The sequence below is a fragment of the Salvelinus namaycush genome, chromosome 40 (genome assembly GCF_016432855.1).
Source record: "Salvelinus namaycush isolate Seneca chromosome 40, SaNama_1.0, whole genome shotgun sequence".
Lineage (NCBI taxonomy): Eukaryota > Metazoa > Chordata > Actinopteri > Salmoniformes > Salmonidae > Salvelinus > Salvelinus namaycush.
In genome coordinates, this window is record NC_052346.1 from 1,164,976 (window position 1) to 1,190,730 (window position 25,755).

At 41.3% G+C, this 25,755-nt stretch overlaps 1 protein-coding gene across 1 annotated transcript; it reads left to right on the forward strand.

Annotated features, from left to right (window-relative positions):
* Window positions 1-16,381: 16,381 nt before the first annotated feature.
* Window positions 16,382-25,627, forward strand: LOC120033595 (cysteine--tRNA ligase, mitochondrial-like). Its single transcript, XM_038980013.1, has 15 exons — window positions 16,382-16,952; window positions 17,039-17,089; window positions 17,188-17,305; window positions 17,404-17,475; window positions 17,624-17,729; window positions 17,844-17,924; window positions 20,377-20,506; window positions 20,920-21,053; window positions 21,310-21,377; window positions 21,542-21,608; window positions 21,706-21,844; window positions 22,178-22,301; window positions 22,571-22,669; window positions 23,322-23,540; window positions 25,101-25,627. The coding sequence occupies exons 1-15, from the start codon at window positions 16,705-16,707 to the stop codon at window positions 25,164-25,166; spliced, it is 1,722 nt and encodes a 573-aa protein (XP_038835941.1). The 5' UTR covers window positions 16,382-16,704; the 3' UTR covers window positions 25,167-25,627.
* Window positions 25,628-25,755: the final 128 nt, after the last annotated feature.

The window sequence follows — 25,755 nt, forward strand, 5'->3', positions numbered from 1 at the left end:
ATGTGAAATGTCAGAATAATAGTAGAGAGAATGATTTCAGCTTTTATTTCTTTCATCACATTCCCAGTGGGTCAGAAGTTTACATACATTAAATTAGTATTTGGTAGCATTGTCTTTAAATTGTTTACCTTGGGTCAAACGTTTCGGGTAGCCTTCCACAAGCTTCCCATAATAAGTTGGGAGAATTTTGGCCCCAGTTCTGCCCACAAATTTTCTATGGGATTGAGGTCAGGGCTTTGTGATGGCCATTCCAATACCTTGACTTTGTTGTCCTTAAGCCATTTTGCCACAACTTTGGAAGTATCCATTTGGAAGACCTATTTGTGACCAAACTTTAACTTCCTGACTGATGTCTTGAGATGTTGCTTCAATATATCCACATAATTTTCCATCCTCATGATGCATCTATTTTGTGAAGTGCACCAGTCCCTCCTGCAGCAAAGCACCCCCACATGATGCTGCCACCCCCGTGCTTCACGGTTGGGATGGTGTTCTTCGGCTTGCAAGCCTCCCCCTTTTTCCTCCAAACATAACGATGGTCATTATGGCCAAACAGTTCTATTTTTGTTTCATCAGACCAGAGGACATTTCTCCAAAAAGTACAACAAACATTTCGTAAGTGTCAAAGGATTTTATTGACAATTCCATGAAGTTGATGCAAAGAGTCAATATTTGCAGTGTTAACCCTTCTTTTTCAAGACCTCTGAAATCCGCCCTGGCATGCTGTCAATTAACTTCTGGGCCACATCCTGACTGATGGCAGCCCATTCTTGCATAATCAATGCTTGGAGTTTGTCAGAATTTGTGGGTTTTTGTTTGTCCACCCGCCTCTTGAGGATTGACCACAAGTTCTCAATGGGATTAAGGTCTGGGGAGTTTCCTGGCCATGGACCCAAAATATCGATGTTCTGTTCCCCAAGCCACTTAGTTATCACGTTTGCCTTATGGCAAGGTGCTCCATCATGCCTGAAAAGGCATTGTTTGTCACCAAACTGTTCCTGGATGGTTGGGAGAAGTTGCTCTCGGAGGATGTGTTGGAACCATTATTTATTCATGGCTGTGTTCTTAGGCAAAATTGTGTGTGAGCCCACTCCCATGGCTGAGAAGCAATCACACACATGAATGGTCTCAGGATGCTTTACTGTTGGCATGACACAGGACTGATGGTAGCGCTCACCTTGTCTTCTCCGGACAAGCTTTTTTCCGGATGTCCCAAACAACCGGAAAGGGGATTCATCAGAGAAAATGACTTTACCCCAGTCCTCAGCAGTCCAATCCCTGTACCTTTTGCAGAATATCAGTCTGTCCCTGATGTTTTTCCTAGAGAGATGTGGCTTCTTTGCTGCCCTTCTTGACACCAGGCCATCCTCCAAAAGTCTTCGCCTCACTGTGCGTGCAGATGCACTCACACCTGCCTGCTGCCATTCCTGAGCAAGCTCTGTACTGGTGGTGCCCCGATCCCGCAGCTGAATCAACTTTAGGAGACGGTCCTGGCATTTTGCTGGACTTTCTTGGGCACCCTGAAGCCGCCTTCACAACGATTGAACCGCTTTCCTTGACGTTCTTGATGATCCGATAAATGGTTGATTTAGGTGCAATCTTACTGGCAGCAATATCCTTACCTGTGAAGCCCTTTTTGTGCAAAGCAATGATGACGGCACGTGTTTCCTTGCAGGAATCCATGTTTGACAGAGGAAGAACAATGATTCCAAGCACCACTCTCCCTTTGAAGTGTCCAGTCTGTTATTCAAACTCAATCAGCATGACATGGTGATCTCCAGCCTTGTCCTCGTCAACACTCACACCTGTGTTAACGAGAGAATCACTGACATGATGTCAGCTGGTCCTTTTGTGGCAGGGCTGAAATGCATTGGAAATGTTTTTTGGGGGATTCAGTTCATTTGCATAGCAAAGAGGGACTTTGCAATTTATCTGATCACTCTTCATAACATTCTGGAGTATATGCAAATTGCCATCATACAAACTGAGGCAGCAGACTTTGAAAATGTATATTTGTGTCGTTCTCAAAACTTTTGACCACAACTAGATACCTGGTACCATCTTCACAAGATCCTTTGCTGTTGTTCTGGGATTGATTTGCACTTTTTGCACCAAAGTACTGTCATCTCTAGGAGACAGAACGCGTCTCCTTCCTGAGCGGTATGACGGCTGCGTGGTCCCATGGTGTTTAAACTTGCGTGCTATTGTTTGTGCAGATGAACGTGGTACCTTCAGGCGTTTGTAAATTGCTCCCATGGATGAAAGCAGACTTGTGGAGGTCTACAATTTATTTTCTGACTTCTTGGCTGATTTCTTTAGATTTTCCCATGATGTCAAGCAAAGAGGCACAGAGTTCGAAGGTAGGCCTTGAAATACATCCACAGGTACACCTCCAATTGACTCAAATGATCAGAAGCTTCTAAAGCCATGACATCATTTTCTGGAATTTTCCAAGCTGTTTAAAGGCCGAGTCAACTTAGTGTATGTAAACTTCTGACCCACTGGAATTGTGATACATTGAATTATAAGTGAAATAATCTTGTCTGTAAACAATTGTTGGAAAAATTACTTGTGTCATGCACAAAGTAGATGTCCTAACCGACTTGCCGAAACTAAAGTTTGTTAACAAGAAGTTTGTGGAGTGGTTGAAAAACAAGTTTTAATGACTCCAACTTAAGTGTATGTAAACTTCTGTCTTCAACTGTAGCATTGTCGTTTTTGTATTTGATATTTGAAATTCTTATTTTATTACTGTCTGTGTTGTAATGCAAGAGATGTGATTGTGGTAAGCTGATCCTAGTTTGTCTGGTGATGGTATTGCTTAAAATGCAGGTTATTAGAATTATGAGTTATGATAAGTCGGCGATGCCTGAATTTTTTTTTTTTTTTTATTTTTTTTTTTTGTGTGTGTTAGACCAAAAGGGTAAATGACTTGTGTTTGGCATGTAGGTTCTGTGCCAACACAAATCTATTATGGCACAAAAAAAGTGTTTTTTACTGAGTTTGTTGTACCTTGTTGTTCCTTGTCTGTACTTGGAGCAAACAGTATTTATCATGTAGACAATCTGTAAACTGAATTATGACAGTCCTGTTTAGATTCATTTTTGTTGGGTCTTCTGAAATAAATGTTTTATCAAATTGCGTGCTTGACCATGTCTTCCCTTTTGCTTCTATGACATTGCTAAAATGTTTAAATGATTTTTTTGAATGACCTTGTCTTATCTTGCTTGTGCAACTAGCATTTATTTTTAATGGGAATTATAGGGTTGTGTTGGATTTAATAATACAAACTCAATCATGTCTGAAGATGTACAATCATGTGCTTTCATGAGATACTACTGTAATCAAATCAAATTTTATCACATGCGACGAATAAAACTGGTGTACACTTTACAGTGAAATGCTTGATTACGAACCTTTCCCAATGATCCAGAGTTTTAAAAAGAAAATAGTAACTAACACATGAGGAATACAATAACATACACAAGAATGGAGCTATATACAGGGAGTACCAGATCAATGTGCAGATGTACTTGAGGTAGATATGTACATGAAGGCAGATTAAAGTGACTAGGCATCTGGATAGATAAGAGTAAAATAAGAACAGGGTAGCAGCAGCAAATGAGTGTATATGTTTGTAGTCTGTGTGTGTGCATATGTAGTCTCTTAATGTGTGAGGGATATGTGTGGGAGTGACAATGTAGTGTGTGTGTGTGTAGAGTCATTGCAGATATTTTGGATTTTGGGTACCCATTAATTGACTAATTTAGTGGTCTGGCTATTTAGCAGTCTTATGGCTTGGGGGTACTAGCGGTCTTGGCGCCTGTTGATTCGAGAAGGCACCGTGTGTCAGACAACAGTATATGGCTTGGGTAGCTGTAGTCTTTGGCAATTTTTCGGACCTTCCTCTGACACCACCTGATGTAGAAGTCCTGGATGGATAAGGTGTGACTTGACTAATTTTAAGGTAGGTCAAAGACCACAAAATACATTTGTCAAATCTATTTCAAGTTGTTCTTCCCATGCATGTAGTCCTAAAAGTACATGCCATCCCTTGAGCGCAATCTCAAACTCACATGGCTATGCATTCGTGTGCGTCACCTTGTCGCCTCTATGGTCAACCTTTTGTACAACCCCTCACGTTCCAAGGCCACGCCTCCAGCTGAGTCTGTTCCATTTTACACCTAGAAATAGGGGTGTGCATTTGTAGTATCTCTAGACGTGATATTAGCCACGCTGATGGACATTATTGTAGATTTTCAAAATACATTACAAGAATGTATTATTTTTTGAGGATGACAACTATATACAGAACTCTATATACAGAACGCCTGACTCCGCTACATCTCTGCACCCAATCGCGGACAGAATCACGGACATTTCAAATGGAGTCAGGCGCAGGACACAGGCTAGAGCAAAACAACCGAGTTTACTCAATAAAACAAACACGCAATATTCCAATAAGGAAAATACATACAAACTAACACCTACAACAGCCACTAAGACACCAACAATCACGGACAGAACAGAAAGGTATGCCAGAGGGTTAAATAGGGCACATGATATGGGTATTGAAACCAGGTGTGTGTAATACAGACAAAACAAAACGAAAATGAAACATGGATCGGTGGTGACTAGAAAGCCGGTGACGTCGACCGCCGAACACCACCCGAACAAGGAGAGGGGTCGACTTCGGCGGAAATCGTGACAAAAGCTGTACAAAAAAAGTTGGCAAACAAGCACACACTGGCCACGAACGATGCGTTTACAATACCGCGTTGGTGAAAATAGACATACATATTAGGGTGAGGCACATGGGCTACTAACAGCTTACTACACAACATACACTTAGTATTACTTTCTTAGCTACAGTATACATATCTCCCTTGCATATTACATAATTGTACACCACCACAGAAAGCACTGAGAGACAGACCATGTTGTAATGCTGCTTTATTAACTCAACGATATATATATTTTTTTACATTGTTTGTAAACTGATGTGTGACACGTATTAATGCCAAAATAACATGCAAAACAGGCAAGCCCCCAAAATTGTGTTTTATTTATATATATACACTACCGATCAAAAGTTTTAGAACACCTACTCATTCAAGGGTTTTTCTTTATTTGTATTATTTTCTACATTGTAGAATAATAGTGAAGACCTAAAAACTATGAAATAACACATATGGAATCATGTAGTAACCAGAAAAGTGTTAAACAAATCCAAATATATTTTATATTGAGATTCAAATAGCCACCCTTTGCCTTGATGACAGCTTTGCGCACTCTTGGCATTCTCTCAACCAGCTTCACCTGGAATGCTTTTCCAACAGTCTTGAAGGAGTTCTCACATATGCTGAGCACTTGTTGGCTGCTTTTCCTTCACTCTGCGGTCCGACTCATCCCAACCCATCTCAATTGGCTTGAGGTCGGGGGATTGTGGAGGCCAGGTCATCTGATGCAGCACTCCATTACTCTTCTTCTTTGTAAAATAGCCCTTACACAGCCTGGAGGTGTGTTGGGTCATTGTCCTGTTGAAAAACAAATTATAGTGGGACTAAGCACAATCCAGATGGGATGACGTATCGCTACAGAATGCTTTGGTAGCCATGCTGGTTAAGTATACCTTGAATTCTAAATAAATTACAAACAGTGTCACCAGCAAAGCACCACCACACCATAACACCTCCATGTTTTACGGTGGGAAATGCACATGCAGAGATCATCCGTTCACCCATACCGCATCTCACAAAGACACATCGGTTGGAACCAAAAATCTCAAATTTGGACTCTAGACCAAAGGACAGATTTCCAACGTTCTAATGTCCATTGCTCGTGTTTCTTGGCCCAAGCATGTCTCTTCATCTTTTTGGTATACTTTAGTAGTGGTTTCTTTGCAACAATTCGACCATAAAGGCCTGATTCACACAATCTCCTCTGAACAGTTGATGTTGAGATGTGTCTGTTACTTGAACTCTGAAGCATTTATTTGGGCTGCAATTTCTGAGGCTGGTAAATCTAATGAACTTATCCTCTGCAGCAGAGGTAACTCTGGGTCTTCCATTCCTGTGGCGGTCCTCCTGAGAGCCAGTTTTATCATAGGGCTTGATGGTTTTTGTGACTGCACTTGAAGAAACTTTCAAAGTTCTTGAAATTTTCCATATTGACAGACCTTCATGTCTTAATGTAATTATGGACTGTCTTTTCTCTTTGCTTATTTGAGCTGTTCTTGCCATAATATGGACTTGGTCTTTTACCAAATAAGGCTATCTTCTGTATACCCCCACCCCCACCCACCTTGTCACAACAGAACGGATTAGCTCAAACGCATTAAGAAGGACAGAAATTCCACAAATTAACTTTTAAGAAGGCACACCTGTTACATTTTTTTTCAATTGCTAACAAGCATCGGTCAATACAGAAGCCACTTTTTCAAAACTCTTCACATAGTCTGCATTCCCAACATGCATCAAACCACCAAAACGCTTCATACATGTCTCACAATAAGCTCGTTCGACCATAACACTGGCAACAATTCTCACTCAGAAAGCATACATTGTCACCCATAACACACTGACCTACAAAACACTAACAACAGGGAGCATTACATGAATGATGAACTTTTCTCTTTGAAGTTTGAATGATTTTTCACATGAATAAGTATTTCATTATAGAATAAGAATAACACCATTTCACTTTAATGACTGTACTAAATTATATGTAACAAGAATGAATCGGAAATGCAGCCATTTGCTTCAATAGCCTTTCATGTTTTCTATATCTTTGCATATAGTAATTTTCTTCTACCCCCAAGCCATTAGACTGCTGAACAATTCATAAAAATAGCCACCGGACAATTTACATTGACCCCCCCCCCCCTTCTTGTACACTGCTGCTACTCTTCGTTTGTTTATTACCTATGCATAGTCACTTTGCCGCCACCTACATGTCATCTATATTACCTCAACTAGCCTGTACCCCTGCACACTGACTCGGTACCGGTGCTCCTTGTATATAGCCTCGTTATTGTTACTTTTTATTATTTCTTTTTATTTTAGCCTACTTGGTAAATTTTTTATTTTTCTTGATCTGCACTGTTGGTTAAGGGATAGTAAGTAAGCATTTCACGGTAACGGCTACACTTGTTGTATTTGGCTCATGTGGCAAATAAAGTTTGATTTGAGCTCTGCTGCGCTGTATCAGCCCAATGTACAGCGTGCTACAGCAAGGCCGTTTTGGTAATGAATATATGCCTCAAGATAGATAGGGCAATTCACCTATTACAAATTGTTTATGTGAATGCAGTCATACACACAGTTGTCTTACCAAAATAATGCAAACTAAATGCTGAAAGTAATAGCCTAGTTATTCATGCTTGCAACAAAAAAACAGAATAGATGTTTGGCTTAGCATACAGACACAACTGCGAATGCGAACAGAACAAAACAATGGTACAAAGTAGTAGGTCTATTAAACAAAATATCAGTTCGATAAAGTTAGTTAACAGGAAACACAGTAAACTAAAGGTGAATGGAGATCCAAATAACCAAAACACAGCCTACTATGGTGAGATGCAGCCATGCACAGCTGTCTTCCCAAATAAATAGACCTATACAGGCCCGCTTCAAACATGGAAAATCATGCCCCTAGCTCATGAGTTCAACATAAACAATTTTCCAATACGTAAAGTAACATCTACAGCAACGAAAACCAATAGGCTACCAAGAAAACCATAATAGAATGTATCTATGTCTATGATGAAACATCCTGATTTGCGGTTCCTCCTTTAAAAGTTGTGTCATACTGCGGTACACCTTGCGTGCTGCTGCGGCATTCTGGGGCAGTCATTCAATTCTCAGCCATTCTTTCTGTTACTGCAAGTTATTGCTAGTTTGACCACCAGAGGGCATCTTTGAGAAGCATTTTATAGTATTCCGTATTGGCATTACCAGAGAATTTCAAACCTTTCTTGTAATAACATAGTATATGGGATTGATTTTAAGAAATTTGGCCAAATTAATTTGATTGATATTATGGTGTTTCCATTCGGAGAAAGAAGAAAAACTAAACCCTAGGGGTTTCTGTTAAGATGGAATGGAAAATATGGCGCTGTACAACGTGATTGTCGGGAGTAGGCTACAGGATTGGGGAATTCTAAATTGTTTGCCTTCATTAGACAACTTTGTTACAATATTTCTGTAAATCAGTGATATTTATTCCCAAAGTAATTCGTTATGGATCCATAACTAAATAAACATCTGCATTTTGAGAGAGTATTTTTTAAATCTTTATTTTATGAACGAAATGTGTTTATTTGTTTATTAGGCTACTGTGCAGTCTACAATACATACTGTAGTAAACATGGGAAAGTGCCTAATTCCTTACATAAGGGAGAGCAGGCCATGTCTGTAATACAGAATGCAGGTCACACGGGAGGCCAGTGTTATTTCATAGTTGTGATGTCTTCACTATTATTCTACAATGTAGACAATAGTAAAAATAAATAAAATCCTGGAATGAGTATGTGTGTCCAAACTTTTGACTGGTACTTGCTTAATTAATTTGATTAATATTATGGTGTTTCTACTCCATGAAAAATGAAAAACCCTCTGGGTTTCCGTTAGGATAGAACAGAAAATATAGCGCTGTACAACGTGACGCTCATAAATTCAGAGCATTGTCGGTTTGTAAATTCAGACCGTTTCGCTCTCGGAGCGCACACTCGACGTTCGGGCCAAGGAGTAGGGTTGATTTGAGCGTTCTGGCCTTACAACGGCCATAACGCTGGCTAGCTACTTCCAGACACAAATGAGACCACTCTGACTATTTTTCTCGCCCTAGCAGAGCTGGTAAGGCAGTTTTTGTGTTAACCAGAGTGTTGATGACTGTAAATGTGCTGCTGGAAATATTCAACGGGTATTGAGCGCTCGTAAAGTAATTATTCTGCGCTCTGGTACACTGACGAGAGTGCTCTGAAATCCGTGTAGATAGAAGGCTGGACACATGACATTTTTAACAACGTTCTTTTCTGATAAAAAACTAGTTAATTGCATCCGCCATGGAGCCCAGTTTCATAATATGACCATATTTCCCAGCTACTTGCCGTCGTTTTGAAGTAATCACGAAAAAAAACAGGCCTTAGTGCATTTTTCACCCTGCCAGCTCCTATTAGTTATATTGAGCACCGTGGTACCAACTCGCCTTCCGAACGTCCTATTCCCAGTTTATTGTTCAACGTCACAATGCCTGCTTCGCTATTGTTGACAATGAGACCTGCTCACATTGTTTTATAGTTAAAATGTAAACAACAAAAATAATATCGGAACTCTGCAGTCTTCCCATTGTTTCCTATGGGGGAAATATAGGCATGTCTGTCTATTTCATAAAATATCTCGCAATGTGTATATTTAGATATTTTTTCAAGTCGACGCCATTTTAAACATGAGAATCCCCTCTTTTTAATTATGTAAGCCTGGGCAGCTAGCTCGGTTGTCATCAAATGCTAGCCCCAAAATATTTTTTGCCCTTGGAACGCTGAGCTCCCCCCATTGTTTTCCTATGAAAAGGCCTGCCGTTCTATTTCGCCAAAAAGTTTTTTTCAAGTAGGGCACCATTTTAAACAGGAGAATCTCCACCTTTGTAATTATATAAGTGTGCAGCGAGCTCGTTTGTCATCGATCGCTAGACCAGAAAGTCAGAAGTTTTTATTTTTTCCCTACTTTTTCTTTCAGAGACATAAGCACAGTTGACACCATCGAGGTGCGGATGATACTTTCTACACAAGTAGTTTTTTTCCAGTTTCGTCCCACGAACAGATTGTAGTGGTAAAAGAAAAAGGGATACATTTTTAATGGAATTCTAAGCATCACTCCAGTAAAAACCGGCTCTGCGAACATTCGATTCAATTAATTTGCTATGGGCTCGCGCTAGGTGAACCCCTCCCGCATCTGAACTGGCTGACACTGAGGGCACAGCATGATCATAGGTGAGATGTCAGTTGGTCGGGTCAACAGGAAGTATTATTAAAGAGATGCTTTACATTGAATTACAGACAGAGATGTAGTAGTCCCAGAGTTAATGATCCAAGGTCAGTTTAGCATTTCACCTCCTGATTATGATGACTGACCCTGTTAGAATAAAAAAAACAAGGCTTAATCATGCTCTCTCTCTATCCATCTGTCACTCGTCTGCAGGTATGTTTGGATGTGAGAGAGGAAGCCAGTCCCGTCATCGCCACCTCACCCGCTCTTAAGATAAACAGGGGGCCCAAGGAGACACCGCAATTGTGATGAACTGAGAGAATATTAGGGTAGCACTGTAATTCATGAATCATATGCTGTCTGCCAATGTTCTTACCTCTTTCCCTTTCTGTCTTCTACACCTCTCTCCCCACCTCAGAGCAGGAGTGGTAAACACTGTTGAAGTGTATAATTGTAATACATACATGCATACTTGCAGATATGAAAGCAGACAGTATTTAAACCACGTACAATATGCACTCAAGTTTAACTGAAGTATTATCAGAAACCTGTTTCATCGTTTTCTCAGCTTCTCATTTCGTAAAAACCGGTCAAACTGATGACATTTCGCACAGGAACAATCTTTCCACTGTTTTGGAGTTATTGCATTTATTCGGTCCCTAAACGAAATACAACTTCATCAGTGTTAATTAGAATACTAATACATAATCTTTTTTGATGTAAGACATTATTCTGGTGAGCACTACTTTATTTAGTCTTCTGGAGAAACAAGTTATGACAGAAGAGAACCTGCATGTATCTAACTACAGTTAACAAATAAATGGCCTACCAAATGTCAGAAATTATAAGCAGAAATGTATCTAAATTAGGGATAAAAGTAGCCTAAGCCAGTAGACTACAAGGTCCAGTACAGAGCATCGGCAAAATAAATTATTATGGTGGATAGAACTGCTCAGCTAGCCTACATTCTGAAGTGATTTGTTTGACAATTAGATGAAAACATCACACAACACCCATGATCTCCGAAACTAAGCCTACGCAGACCGTGAAAAACAACTGTAAACTGGATAAGATGTTTACATGCCACAGTATCCTGTCTAAAATCAGCATATCCCAGGCATCTTATCCGGGTTTCTCATAACCAGAATTCAAGGTTTTTCGGGTTATTGTAAATGGGATATGATGTTTATAGGAGTCAAAAACAGAATACTTGAGTATCCCGAATAACAATGGGATATTGGAGTGCATGTAAACGTGATCAGTGATATGCATGGGCATATTTTGGGGAGGTTGTGATGCAGCTCTTCCTCAGTGTAGAATCAACTGGACATGTACTGTTACTGTCCTGACCCCATTCAGAATGTACCCCATACACTTGATTGACCCACATGCAATCCACAACCCGCCACACCATAGTCCCTGTGTTTATGCATGAATGCCTCCGGCAGTGTATGTCTGTCTCAAACATGTATATAGCGAGAACACATCTGACTTCATGTACAGTATCAGCACAGGTTTTTAAAATGTTTTTTTTTTTTCACTTGTAATAAAAAGGGCAACCTTCATAAAAAATATATTTTTAAACAAGCATTTTGTTTGCTTTATTCAAAACGAGAAATACCAGGATGTAATGCAGAGATGAAGAAATTGAGCGACGTCGCCGTGATATTTTAACAACCATCTAATTTTGCCATTCATCTTAAATAAATATTCTATGGAATGTTAATTGTGTAGCTCCACTGTGTAACCCACAATAGATCAGGTGAAAAGAGCAACGTTAACTTTGCTGCACATTATGCACATTACAAAAGGCTACATACAACCACATAACATGCTAATAATATCAGAAATGACTCATTATAAAACACAGCAACACAATTGTGACCTTATTTGGGGATGAACATCTGTTGAAACAATACAGGAAACCATTTCAGGTTGTTTATTTGTAAAGGCGTCATTCATGTTTTCTGGTAAATCTTTTACAGCTTGCTGTAATTATATAATTTTTTCTGACTATTCATATATGACTCAACACTATACACGCCAGCTACTACAGCAACTGAAATGACTGCAACACTTAACAAAGAGCTGCAGTTAGTTTTGGAATGGGTAGCAAGGAATAAGTTAGTACTAAATATTTCCAAAACTATTGTATTTGGGACAAATCATTCACTAAACCCTAAACCTCAACTCTGTCTCGTAATGAATAATGTGGAAATTGAGGTGACTAAACTGCTTGGAATAACCCTGGTTGGTAAACTGTCATGGTCAAAACATATAGATATAACAGTAGCTAAGATGGGGAGAAGTCTGTCCATAATAATGCGCTTCTCTGCCTTAACAACACTATCAACAAGGCAGGTCCTACAGGCCCTGGTATTGTTGCACCTAGACTACTGTTCAGTAGTGTGATCAGGTGATATGATATGTGGTGGTGTAGGGACGTTATGTGATGTACTGTTTTATCTTTAGCTCATTCATTACAAACAGTTCACTGTTTTATCTTTTGTTTTATATATAATGTGGGTGCTTTGGTGTGTTTGGACCCCAGGAAGAGTCTAATGGGGATCCCTAATAAATACAAATTATACACTGAGGATACAACACATTAAGAACATCTGCTCTTTCCATGACAGACTGACCAGGTGAAAGCTATGATTCCTTATTGATGTCACTTGTTAAATCCACTTCAATCAGTGGAGATGAAGGGGAGGAGACAGGTTAAAGAAGGATTTTTGACACAACAGTGGGAAGCATAAAGCATTGAAGTCAACATGGGCCAGCATCCCTGTGGAACGCTTTAGACACCTTGAAGAGCATGCCCTAACTAATTGAGGCTGTTCTGAGGGCAAATATTGAGTGCAACTCAATATTAGGAAGGTGTTCCTAATGTTTGGTAAAACTCTGTGTCTGGGACAATCTTCACTTTATGGGTTGGCTCAGCTAAGTTCCTCCCCCGTCAGGCATGTTTGTGACATTAGTGAAGTGATGTGGTGACTAGTGTCGTTGTGAGCTCGTGAGATAACAGCGGCGAAGACTTGGCTTCAGAAGCTGGACAGAATCCAGTATATAGCTTTAAGGATATGTTCTGGTGCATTTGAATAAACATCTGTATGTGCCTTACTAGTGGAGGCAGGTGAGATGCCTTTGGATATACAGAGTAAAAAATTGTCATTAGCTTATTGGGTTAGGTTGAATGGCTGTGAGGTTGAGCATCCCACTGCTACACTTCTAGATGACGGTTGGGAATATACTAGTAGACAGGCAGTGGTTTTGGTTGGACAGTTGGACAGTTGGAAGCTTGCTAATGAGAGTGGTTTGAAGGAGTTGGAGGTTGGCCCTTCTGTGGTGATAGGGGATGTTCCTCCATGGTTACTCCCAGATCCTGTTGTTGATCAAGCCTTGGTAGAGAAAAGAGACAATTGGTCACAAGTCAGTGATAGAGGGTAACTGGTTAACAATTACTTTGTCGGAAGTTTTTCACAGATGGATCCAAGGACCCAGAATGTGGGCGCACAGGAGCAGGCGTTTATGTTCCTGAATTTGATGTGCAGATATGTAGAACAGTAACAGATGAACTGTCAGTATACTCAGTTGAACTGTTGGCGATAATAGTTGCCTTCCAGTGGGTGGAGGAAGTGTAACCTGTTAGAATTATAGTATGCTCAGATTTGCTGTATGTATTGAATAGTTTATCATATGGTAAATGGAATAGGAGTGACCTACTATTGGAGGTATTCATGTTATTATGGAGAATTGAGAGAATTGGTGTATTAGTGAGATTCTGCTGGGACCCAGGACATTTGGGTGTGGAAGGGAATGAAATTGTAGACCAGTTCTCCAAAAGAGCTTTAAAACGAGATATAATTGATATTAATGTTCCACTGGGTAGAGGTGAGGCCAAACATAAGATGTGTGGCAGAAGAGATGGGACTCTGAGAAGAAGTATTTACAGTGCATTCGGAAATTATTCAGACCCCTTCCCTTTTTCCACATTTTGTTACGTTACTGCCTTATTATAAAATGTATTAAATAAAAAAATGTCCTCATCAATTGACACAATACCCCATAATGACAAAGCGAGAACAGATTTTTAGAAATGTTTGCTAATTTGTTCAAAATAAAAACCAGATACCTTACACCCTCTAGTGGTGTGGGGCTGTGCTTTGGCAAAGTGGGTGGGTTATATCCTGCCTGTTTGGCCCTGTCCGGGGGTATCATCGGATGGGGCCACAGTGTCTCCTGACCCCTCCTGTCTCAGCCTCCAGTATTTATGCTGCAGTAGTTTATGTGTCGGGGGGCTAGGGTCTGTCTGTTATATATGGAGTACTTCTCCTGTCTTATCCGGCGTCCTGTGTGAATTTAAGTATGCTCTTTCTAATTCTCTCTTTCTCTCTTTCTTTCTTTCTCTCTCTCTGAGGTCCTGAGCCCTAGGACCATGCCTCAGGACTACCTGGCATGATGACTTCTTGCTGTCCCCAGTCCACCTGGCCGTGCTGCTCCTCCAGTTTCAACTGTTCTGCCTGCGGCTATGGAACCCTGACCTGTTCACCGGACGTGCTACCTGTCCCAGATCTGCTGTTTTCAACTCTCTAGAGACAGCAGGAGTGGTAGAGATACTTTCAATGATCGGCTATGAAAAGCCAACTGACATTTACTCCTGAGGTGCTGACCTGTTGCACCCTCGACAACTACTGTGATTATTATTATTTGATCATGCTGGTCCTATATGAACATTTGAAAATCTTGGCCATGTTCTGTTATAATCTCCACCCGGCACAGCCAGAAGAGGACTGGCCACCCCTCGTAGCCTGGTTCCTCTCTAGGTTTCTTCCTAGGTTTTGGCCTTTCTAGGGAGTTTTTATGCTTCTACACCTGCATTGCTTGCTGTTTGAGGTTTTAGGCTGGGTTTCTGTACAGCACTTTGAGATATCAGCTGATGTAAGAAGGGCTATATAAATACATTTGATTTGATTATTTACAAGTATTCAGACACTTTGCTATGCGACTCGAAATTGAGCTCAGGTGCATACTGTTTCTATTGATCATCCTTGAGATGTTTCTACATCTTGATTTGAGTCCACCTATGGTAAATTCAATTGATTGGACATGGGCTCCTGAGTGGCACAGCGGTCTAAGTCACTGCATTTCAGTGCTAGAGGCATCACAACAGACACCCTGGTTTGAATCCAGGCTGTATCACAACCGGCGGTGATTGGGCGGTGCACAATTGGCCCAGTGTCATCTGGGTTTGGACGGTGAAGGCCGTCATTGTAAATAAGAATTTGACCTTACTTGACTTGCCTAGTTAAATAAAGGTTAAATATTTTAAAAATGTATTTTTTAAAAATTGGAAAGGCACACACCTGCCTATATAAGGTCCCACTGTTGACAGTGCATGTCAGAGCAAAAACCAAGCCATAAAGTCGAAGGAATTGTCTGTAGAGCTCCGAGACAGGATTGTGTTGAGACACAGATCTGGGGAAGTGTATAAAATAAATTCTGCAGCATTAAAGATCCCCAAGAACACAGTAGCCTCCGTAATTCTTAAATGGAAGAAGTTTGGAACCACCAATACTCTTCCTAGAGCTGGTTGCCCGGCCAAACAGTAATCGAGGGAGAAGGGCCTTGGTCAGAGAGATGACCATGAACCCGATGGTCACTCTGACAGAGTTTCAGAGTTCCTCTGTAGAGATGGGAGAACATTCCAGAAGGACAATCAATCTCTGCAGCACTCCACTAATCAGGTGTTAATGGTTGAGTGGCCAGACGAAAGTCACTCCTAAGTAAAAGGCACATGAAAGCCCGCTTGGAGTTTGCCAATAGGCACCTAAAGAAACAAGATTCTCTGGTCTGATGAAACCAAGTTGGAACTCTTTGGCCTGAATGCCAAGCGTCACATCTGGAGGAAACCAGGCACCATCCCTATGGTGATGCATGGTGGTGGCAGCAATTTCTGCTTCAACAAAGTACTGAGTAAAGGGTCTGAATACTTATGTAAATGGAAGGAAGAGTTGGTGTTTGCTCGATTGCGCTTAAGAAATTGTACATTGAACTTGTCATTACATGTGGTTGGCAAGCATGTGAATGGTTTGTGTCTGGAGTGTATGGTCGGTGAAACGGTGGAGCATATGTTGTTATTTTTGTAAGTATGTTGAAGAGAGGGTTGGATGAAGTGTAGGGTCATTCAGGTTGGGAAAGGATTTTGTGGATGGGGGAAGGGTCTATTAGAAGTTAGTAGTGCTCTTTTTTATTTTCTCAGAAGTACTGCGTTAGGTAGGAGGATTTAGAAACGTTATAAACCGTGAAGGACCACACACTCCAGCACAGTAGGTGGCGGCATGCACCTTTAACGTTGGTTTGCGGACCACTATTATATCATAGAAGAAGAGCTCGCGAGATCTGGATGTATTGTACGAGGCTAGTTGTGAACGGAATGCAACTTTGTAACGCCGAGTACAGCAGCTTTCAAGATTCGGTTTATGCACGTGGGCTTTACAATCAAATATTGAAGCATGTCGAGGTAGCGATCAGGCACAACGGACGACTTAACGACACATTTGGAAGTGGCAGTTGAGTTGCCTGCTAATCTACATTACTTAGCTATATTGAGAACTGTCAAGCTAGCTAGCTACTTGTCTGTCACACTTGACACAAGAGACTGGACGAGTGGCTCCGTCGCCAGGTACATCCTATTCTTTTGCACTCAGTTGTAACCATGTGGCCCTGCATAACAATATTTAGGCCGCTTCTATTGAAATTAAGATGCAGGTATGCTTTCTCAAAGGACATTCAGCTAACGTTAGTGTCACCAAGCAAACTGATCTTCAGACCCAGTGCATCATGTACAGGGGTGGGGAAGAAATGGACTCGACCAACAGGATACGACACGGGGTTGAAGACCTACAACAGCCTCACCAAACAGAAAGAACCACTGGTATTGGCGAAGGAAGGAATTGCTACTTGGTATGGAAAACATGGGATTTCATATAGCTAATTTACTGCTGCTGACCGGGTATTGACGGTAGTAACTATTTGTACTGTTACTGCAGGTATAGCTGTGGACCCACTGTCTATGACCATGCTCACCTGGGGCATGCATGGTAACCCACTCTCAAAGTATATTTTCAATGATACAAAATTAAATGTCATAAGTTGATTTTGCTGTACCCAAACGGCTGAACTTGAATCTCTCTTTTAGTTCCTATGTCAGATTTGACATCATCCAGAGGGTTCTATCCAGGGTCTTTGGCATCAATGTCATTCATGTCATGGTCATCACTGACATCGATGATAAAATCATTAGAAGAGCTTTGGAGGTAGGCTTATTATACCTCCAATGCAGACCCTATAATCGAGATGCTGATGATATTGATGTATTTTTCGTACTTTGATTATATTTTTGATGACATTGCAGAAAAGCATATCTCCAACAGTCCTCGCCAGAATGTACGAGGAGGAATTTAAAAATGACATGTTAGCCCTGAAGGTGTGTGAGTATGTAATGTTTGCTGGGTGGAAGACATTTGAGCTTTTGTTAGCTGTGTATTATATAGTACTTACCCTGCATACATTAATTACTGCACATATATTTGATATGTTAGCAAAGATATGCATGTTTATTTATATTTTTCAAGGTTCTTCCTCCTGCTGTGTACTTGAGGGTCACTGAGAATATACCTCAAATCGTGGCTTTCATTGAGGGCATCATCAGAAATGAACACGCCTATGCCACAAAACAAGGTATGTCTATATGTAAAAGTCATTGTTGATACATTCTCGTTGTTACTTTCTCAAGCCAAGATCAGTTTGTAAATAGTTGCAGGATCTGAATTCCGGGTGTTCATTCTTCTGCAGGGGACGTGTATTTCGATATCGGGTCCATCGGGGACCGTTACGGCAAGCTTATGGGTGCTAGAGATGCAGCTGGTGAGCCTGGTACGTGTTTACATCACTTCATTGTGACATGTTTTTGTCATACTTTAAAAAAATGTATTTCACCTTTATTTAACCAGGTAGGCCAGGTAGACCTGGCCAAGATAAAGCAAAGCAGTTTGACAAAAAACAACAACACAGAGTTACACATGGGATAAACAAAAGTACAGTTAATAACAATAGAAAAATCTATATACAGTGTGTGCTAATGGAGTAAGGAGGTAAGGCAATAAATAGGCCATAGTAGCGAAGAAATTACAATTTAGCAAATTAACACTGGAGTGATAGATGTGCAGATGATGATATGCAAGTAAAAATACTGGTGTGGAGAAGAGAGAAAAAAACAATACGGGGATGAGATAGGTAGTTGGATGGGCTATTTACAGATGGGCTGTGTACAGCTGCAGCGATCGGTAAGCTGCTCAGATAGCTGATGCTTAACGTTAGTGAGGGAGATACGTCTCCAACTTCAGCGATTTTTGCAATTCGTTCCAGCCATTGGCAGCAGAGAACTGGAAGGAAAGGCAGCCAAAGAGGTGTTGGCTTTGGGGATGACAAGTGAGATTTACCTGCTGGAGCGCATGCTACGGGTGGATGTTGTTATGGTGACCAGTGAGCTGAGATAAGGCGGTGCTTTAAGTCAGAACCTTTCAGAGTAGTGATGCTGGTCGGGCGAGCGGGTGCGGGCAGCGATCGGTTGAAGAGCATGCATGTAGTTTTACTAGCGTTTAAGAGCAGTTGGAGGCCACGGAAGGAGTGTTGTATGGCATTGAAGCTCGGAGGTTTGTAAACACAGTGTCCAAAGAAGGGCCAGATGTATACAGAATGGTGTCGTCTGCGTAGAGGTGGATCAAGGAATCACCCGCAGCAAGAGCGACATCATTGATATACAGAAAAAAGGGTCGGCCTGACAATTGAACCATGTGGTACCCCCATAGCGACTGCCAGAGGTCCGGACAACAGGCCCTCCGATTTGACACACTGAACTCTATCTGAGAAGTAGTTGGTGAACTAGGCGAGGCAGTCATTTGAGAAACCAAGGCTGTTGAGTCTGCCGATAAGAATACGGTGATTGACAGAGTCGAAAGCCTTGGCCAGGTCGATGAAGATGGCTGCACAGTACTGTCTTTTAACGATGGCGGTTATGATATCGTTTAGTACCTTGAGCGTGGCTGAGGTACTAAACGCTGTGATTGCACAGCCATGATTGCAGCTGTGATTGCACAGCGGAAAAGGTACGATGGGATTTGAAATGGTCAGTGATCTGTTTGTTCACTTGGCTTTTCGAAGACTTTGGAAAGGCAGGGCAGGATGGATATAGGTCTGTAACAGTTTGGGTCTATTGTCACCCCCTTTGAAGAGGGGGATGACCGCGGCAGCTTTCCAATCTTTAGGAATCTCGGACGATACGAAAGAGAGGTTGAACAGACCAGTAATAGGGGTTGCAACAATGGTGGCGGATTGTCTAGCCCAACTGATATGTACGGGTCCAGGTTTTGCAGCTCTTTCAGAACATCAGCAATCTGAATTTGGGTGAAGGAGAAGCTGGGGAGGCTTGGGCAAGTAGCTGCGGGGGTGCGGAGCTGTTTGCAGGGATTGGGGTAGCCAGAAGGAATGCATGGCCAGCCGTAGAGAAATGCTTATTGAAATTCTCGATTATCATGGATTTATCGGTGGTGACAGTGTTTCCTAGCCTCAGTGCAGTGGGCAGCTGGGAGGAGGTGCTCTTATTCTCCATGGACTTAACAGTGTCCCAGAACTTTTTGGAGTTAGAGATGGAAGGATGCAAATTTCTGTTTGAAAAGGCTAGCCTTTGCTTTCCTGACTGACTGTGTGTATTGGTTCCTGACTTCCCTGAAAAGTTGCATATCGCAGGGACTATTCGATGCTAGTGCAGTACACCACTGGATGTTTTTGTGCTGGTCAAGGGCAGTCAAGTCTGGAGTGAACCAAGGGCTATATCTGTTCTTAGTTCTACATTTTTTGAAAGGGGCATGCTTATTTAAGATGGTGAGGAAATTACTGTTAAAGAACAACCAGGCATCCTCTACTGACGGGATGAGGTCAATATCCTTCCAGGATACCCGGGCCAGGTCGATTAGAAAGGCCTGCTCGCAGAAGTGTTTTAGGGAGCATTTGACAGTGATGAGGGTTGGTCGTTTGACCCCGGACCCATAACGGATGCAAGCAATGAGGCAGTGATCGAAAACAGCTGAGGTGTATTTGGAGGGCAAGTTGGTCAGGATAATATCTATAACGGTACCCATGTTTACGGATTTAGGGTTGTACCTGGTGGGTTCCTTGATAATTTGTGTGAGATTGAGGGCATCGAGCTTAGAGTGTACTTCCTTTGTGTTTGGAAGACTACAGTATGCTTTTTCAAAACCATAGGCAATGATTGACTAACTGATACATGTTTTGGGTAGGAACTAAGCTTTAACATACTGTTTCCTAGGGGACACAGAGAAACGGGACAGCAGAGATTTTGCCCTGTGGAAGGCTTCCAAGCCGCAGGAGCCCTCCTGGGAGTCTCCCTGGGGCAAGGGAAGACCCGGCTGGCACATCGAATGCTCCACCATTGCCAGGTGCCAACCTCATTTTACTAACCCTTGGTTATTGAAGAATAACCCTATATTCATCATTTAGGACTAACATAGTACCAGATCTGTTTGTGCTGTCTTGCTAATGAAAATGACCACTGGAGTTGGCAAGACGGCACAAACAGATCTGGAACCAGGCTACTTTAGGTCATCATCATGTCTTTGCTTTTGTTTTCAACTCATTCTCTGTCACAGCAAGAAATATTTGCCTACCTACCATGGCCTCTGTTTAATCTGATAAAATATGCATTTTATTATCACCATGTAATTTATATGTTGGGAGTTCACCGTATGGAGTTAAATAATCCCCCTGGTGTCTGTCACTTTGGGCTGAAAGTATATGGGAATGCATTTCGATCCGTTTTCCGAAGGTTTACTTTCACCTCTCTGGTCTCCAGCTCTGTGTTTGGAAGTCAGCTGGACATTCACTCTGGGGGCGTCGATCTGGCCTTCCCTCACCATGAGAATGAGATCGCCCAGTGTGAGGCCTACCACCAGTGTGGCCAGTGGGGGAACTACTTCCTGCACTCAGGTAGGACTCCACAGTCCCGTGACACGTAGGTCGTATTCAGTAGGGCACACCGTAGCAAAACGGAAATGATTTTCTTCTTATTGTACATGTCCAATGGAGTCTCTTTATGTTTCAGTCGGTTTTATTTAGATTGAAAGATAATTAACATGACTGTGATGTCCACTTACATGGATTATGCTTTACTCAAGTCCTCCATGGGTAACGATGGAGATGATTCATATCTGTATTTCTACTTTTACTTTATTTTCTTATGCAGGACATTTACATCTTAAAGGAAGTGCTGAGAAAATGTCAAAGTCCTTGAATAATTATATATCGATAAAGGTAAAGTGTTGATCTACAGTACATTACTACTTTTAAATCAATAAACATCATTACATGGTTTCAGGCTTGCACTATAGAAAAGGTCATTCGTTTTATAACAAGCCTTCATTCTTCCTAATTGAGGTAATATGTACTTCATGTGTATTCATCTCTCTCACTTGTAGGATTTCCTAGAATCGTACTCCGCCAATGAATTCCGAATGTTCTGCCTTCTGACCAAATACAGATCAGGTGTGAACCCTTTTTGGTTGTTTTGATGATGGTAAACTGGTTTTAATTTTACTCAAGTGATGTTGAGCTCTGGGGTCATCTTTTTTGTTGTTCGCAGCAATCGACTACAGTGACGCCAGCTTGAACGAAGCTCAGAGCTCCCTGGCAACCATTACTGCCTTCACCCATGATGCCCAGGCCTACATGAGGGGCCAGCTGCAGTGCCAGGCTGTGCAGGAGGGGGCATTATGGGAAAGGTAGGGCCTACATCTCCTTTCTGCTATTATACTTTATATGCAGTGTAGTACCGCATTGAATACACACATACACATTCATTCTAGTGCAGGAACGTCGCATCAGGAGAGTCACGTGCATTCTCAGTTCATTGAGACATTACTGCCATTTTTGTTTCTGATGACGCCTTTGTCAGGGTGATACGTTCACTGGCATATTTTACACAAGGTGGGTCACTTATCTATGTTTAAGTGTCGTAGGTCAGGTTGAACAGTTCATTTTCCTACCATATCCCATGTCCTTCGGAAGGTAAGCAGATTAACCTCGACCAATTCCTTGGCGTCTGTGTTTTCAAGGTTAGCTGAAACCAAAGCAAACGTTGTCAGAGCGCTGGCAGATGACTTTGATACGCCAAGGGTCGTTAATGCCATCATGAGCCTTGTTTACCATGGGAACCGCCATCTTCAGCCCGTCACTAAGGTAACCTGTCCAAGATGAGAACCATGACAAATGTAGCGTACCACTCTGAGGAACAGTTTCAGGCAAAGAAAGTCAACGTCTCAGCATGTCAACACACAACTAACCTGAATAAGATGTAACATAATCACAAGTCATACCTTCACACATTGCATTGAATTGTTACAAAGATGACACAATTTCTCATGTAGATATTCCTGTGTTTCATAAGGGGATGGCTTATACTGTATGGTGAATGGTTCACTGTTACTTGTTGTGCCTTGTCTGAGTAGCCTGACAGATCACCAAGGAGCCCAGCTGTGTTTGGGGCCTTCCTCACCTACATCAGGGAAGTCTTTGATGTCCTGGGGGTCGACCTGCTGGACAGAAAGGTCAGAGATTAAAGTTCATAGTAACACACAGCTGGCTGACATTATGACGGCACAATAGGAGTGTATCTCCTCAAATACTCAGCGCACCACTAAGGCCGGGGTTCAATCCGATCGGGCTTTGCACCTTTTAAAGCAATGTTCGCGGAGACCGTATTCACAGTAAATGCAGCATATGTCGGCTCAATCAGAAATAGACTTTAAATATCAATAAGCACTATTATACGGATCTACCACTGATTGGATTGAATCCTGGCCTTATTCCAGTGCAACATATGATTGTGTGTCTGCACCGTTTTAATGGTAAATGTCCATAAACGATTGCCACCATCTCTTTGATGTAAATGCCAGCAGTATTGGTAGTATGGGGTAGTATGTTGTCTTTTTGATGCAAGTTACTTTTTTTCTGTGGTTAAAATGGCACCTATTATTGGCCTAAAATCAGGTTAATTATAACCATTTTATGTTACATTTGACATTTTTGTAATTTAGCAGACACTTTTATCTAGGGCGACTTAAGTGTAAGTGCATACACGTAAGTGCATACATTTTTGTACTGGTCCACCGTGGGAATCGAATCCACAAACCTGAGCCACACAGGACCATAACCCTAACTGCTTTACTTGTTCCATATCTCACCTCTCTTCATCTTCAGGAGGCTCATTCTGTTGATTCTTCGGGGACCCTAGAGAACGTGGTGGAGCAGTTGGCTCGTTTCCGTAGCGATGTGCGGGCCTTCGCTTTGTCCGTGGAAGACATGCCCCCTGGAGAGCCCGCCCATGCCAGTCCAAGACAACGCTCCGAAAAGTTACCCCTCCTCAAGGCCTGCGACACCCTGCGGAAAGACCTTGCGTCTATGGGAGTGCACATAAGGGTTAGTGTGTGTGTAGGTCAGTGGAGGCTCCTCAAAGGAGGAAGGGGAAGACGATCCTACTCAGTGAGTTTCATTAAAAATAGTGAAACATTAAGAAAGTTATCCTTTTTAGATAAATCTATACTAAATATATTCACACCAAATAACTGATTAAAACACTGTTTTGAAATGAAGGTCTACAGTAGCCTCAACAGCACTCTCAGGTAGCACCATGGTGTAGCCAGAGAACAGCTAGTTTCTGTCCTCAGGTTCTGTATTGAAGTCAATAAACCCAAGGAGGCTCATGATTCTCACCCCCTTCCATAGACTTACACAATAATTATAGCAACTTCCAGAGGACGTCCTCTAACATATCAGAGCTCTTGCAACATTAACTGACACGTTATCCTACCAATCAAAAGTGTGGACATTTACAAGCTAAAATGAACGAGAGAAACTGTGCAAATTACTTGTGCTAATTTTGTTAGCATTTTGGTAATTGACACCCAATGGACTTTTTGCATTGTTAGCGCCCCCTTGTATGCTAAACTGGTAATAGCATACATCCCAGAATGGCAGAATAACAGTATAAAAATCTCGATAACACCCAAGCATATTGTAGCGGGTTTACTAACGCGTTACTTCTAGTAGCTATGTTGACTGTGACATTAACTAATATGGTGATAATTGTAGGCTGTGTGTAGCGGTTAGCGGGTATGTTATGAAAATTTGTCTTGGAGAGGTTTTTTCACTGGGTCATAGACAGCTGTTGTGCACCAAGGTCCACAAGTGAAGAGAAAAGGTAAGATGCGAGAAGGAATTATACATCGAGCAAGGTGATGATGCGGTTTGTATGTGGCTGCTATGAAAGTGAACTGTGTGTGCGGGTGATCAGGGGTGTATTCCTTCTGCCAATTCTGTTGCAAAACGTTTCTTAAATGTAAGTAAATGGGATGGACCGACCTGCAATAGAAACTCTTGTTTTGGTTGTAAAATGGAACAAATGTTTGGACTAGATGCAGGCAAGAGTGTGCAAGGCGGTATTGAATGTGTCACTGCCACCTTTCTCTCAAACTCCTGTGCACCTATGTTAATACGTTATAAACTTACATATGTAGGTTAGGTTGTAGCAACCTCATGATGGGTATAGGGCAAATTCAAGTATCATGTAGAAGCCTAAACCTATCGATGTTACATTGAGCGGGGTGAATGGAATATGAATGACATGAGTAAAGAACGTTTTGGAAGCACTGGATTAGCTCTCATTTAGCATTTAATTGTCATTTCCTTTAGGCAAGTAATATTTGAATGAAGAAAAAAATCACATTTAACACTTGAAATATTTTTCCTCAAAAGTAAAACCTTAGGTTTTAAAGTAAAACTAATCCAAGAAGTTGAACACTTAGAAACTTTATGCCATCTATTGTCTAAAAATACATCCTGCATAGCTATGAACTGATATTGCAAAATATGCCATACTGTTATAACTTGCTTGAAAGACTTGAGTGTTTGTAGTATGAGGTTTAACTGGGTGACATTCCTTCATTATGACTCAAGTTGTTCTTTTTTTTCTGGATTCAGGACAGAGGCCCCAACTCCACGTGGGAGATTTCGCAGAAGAGGCCAGCTGGCCAAGACAAGAAATAATAGAACAGAATTGCGAACAGAATGTGCTTAGATTGAGTTTTGTATGAAGATTGAGGACTACCACAAAGACTGGGAGACATGGTTGGAGCTGCTATGATGTTGACGGTTTACTCAAGACTTTGGAAGGATTGGTATAATGGATTTGTCATAGGGCAGGTTGGACTATATCACAGGCATTGGATATGATACTATCACATAGTTATAAATGGGATTGTCATAAAATTATACTTAGGTCTGCAAAAAAGTGTTGACAGAATTGTATATAAAATATTGTTAATGTAAAATATTTTTCACCAAGCTACTTGATTCAAAGTAAAATGTATTTCAGGGGAATGACTATCAAATATGTAAATCTTTTGAAATCAGAATTGTCAAATTATTCCTGTGCAAAATGCCATTTAAATTATTACACACTAAAACAAAATATAAATGCAACATGTAAAGTCTTGGTCCCATGTTTCATGAGCTGAAATAGAAAATCAAAGACATTTTCTATATGCACAAAAAGGTTATTTTCTCAAATGTTGTGCACAAATTTATTTACAACCCTGTTAGTGAGCAATTCACCTTTGCCAAGATAATCCATCCA

Bases quoted from the DNA above. Each gene is read 5' to 3' on its own strand.
- LOC120033595 (XM_038980013.1), top strand. From the start codon at position 16,705: ATGTGGCCCTGCATAACAATATTTAGGCCGCTTCTATTGAAATTAAGA. The intron at 21,054-21,309 runs GTAGGACTCCAC...TTTCTTATGCAG, and splicing joins GAACTACTTCCTGCACTCAG to GACATTTACATCTTAAAGGA. The intron at 22,302-22,570 runs GTAACCTGTCCA...TTGTCTGAGTAG, and splicing joins ATCTTCAGCCCGTCACTAAG to CCTGACAGATCACCAAGGAG.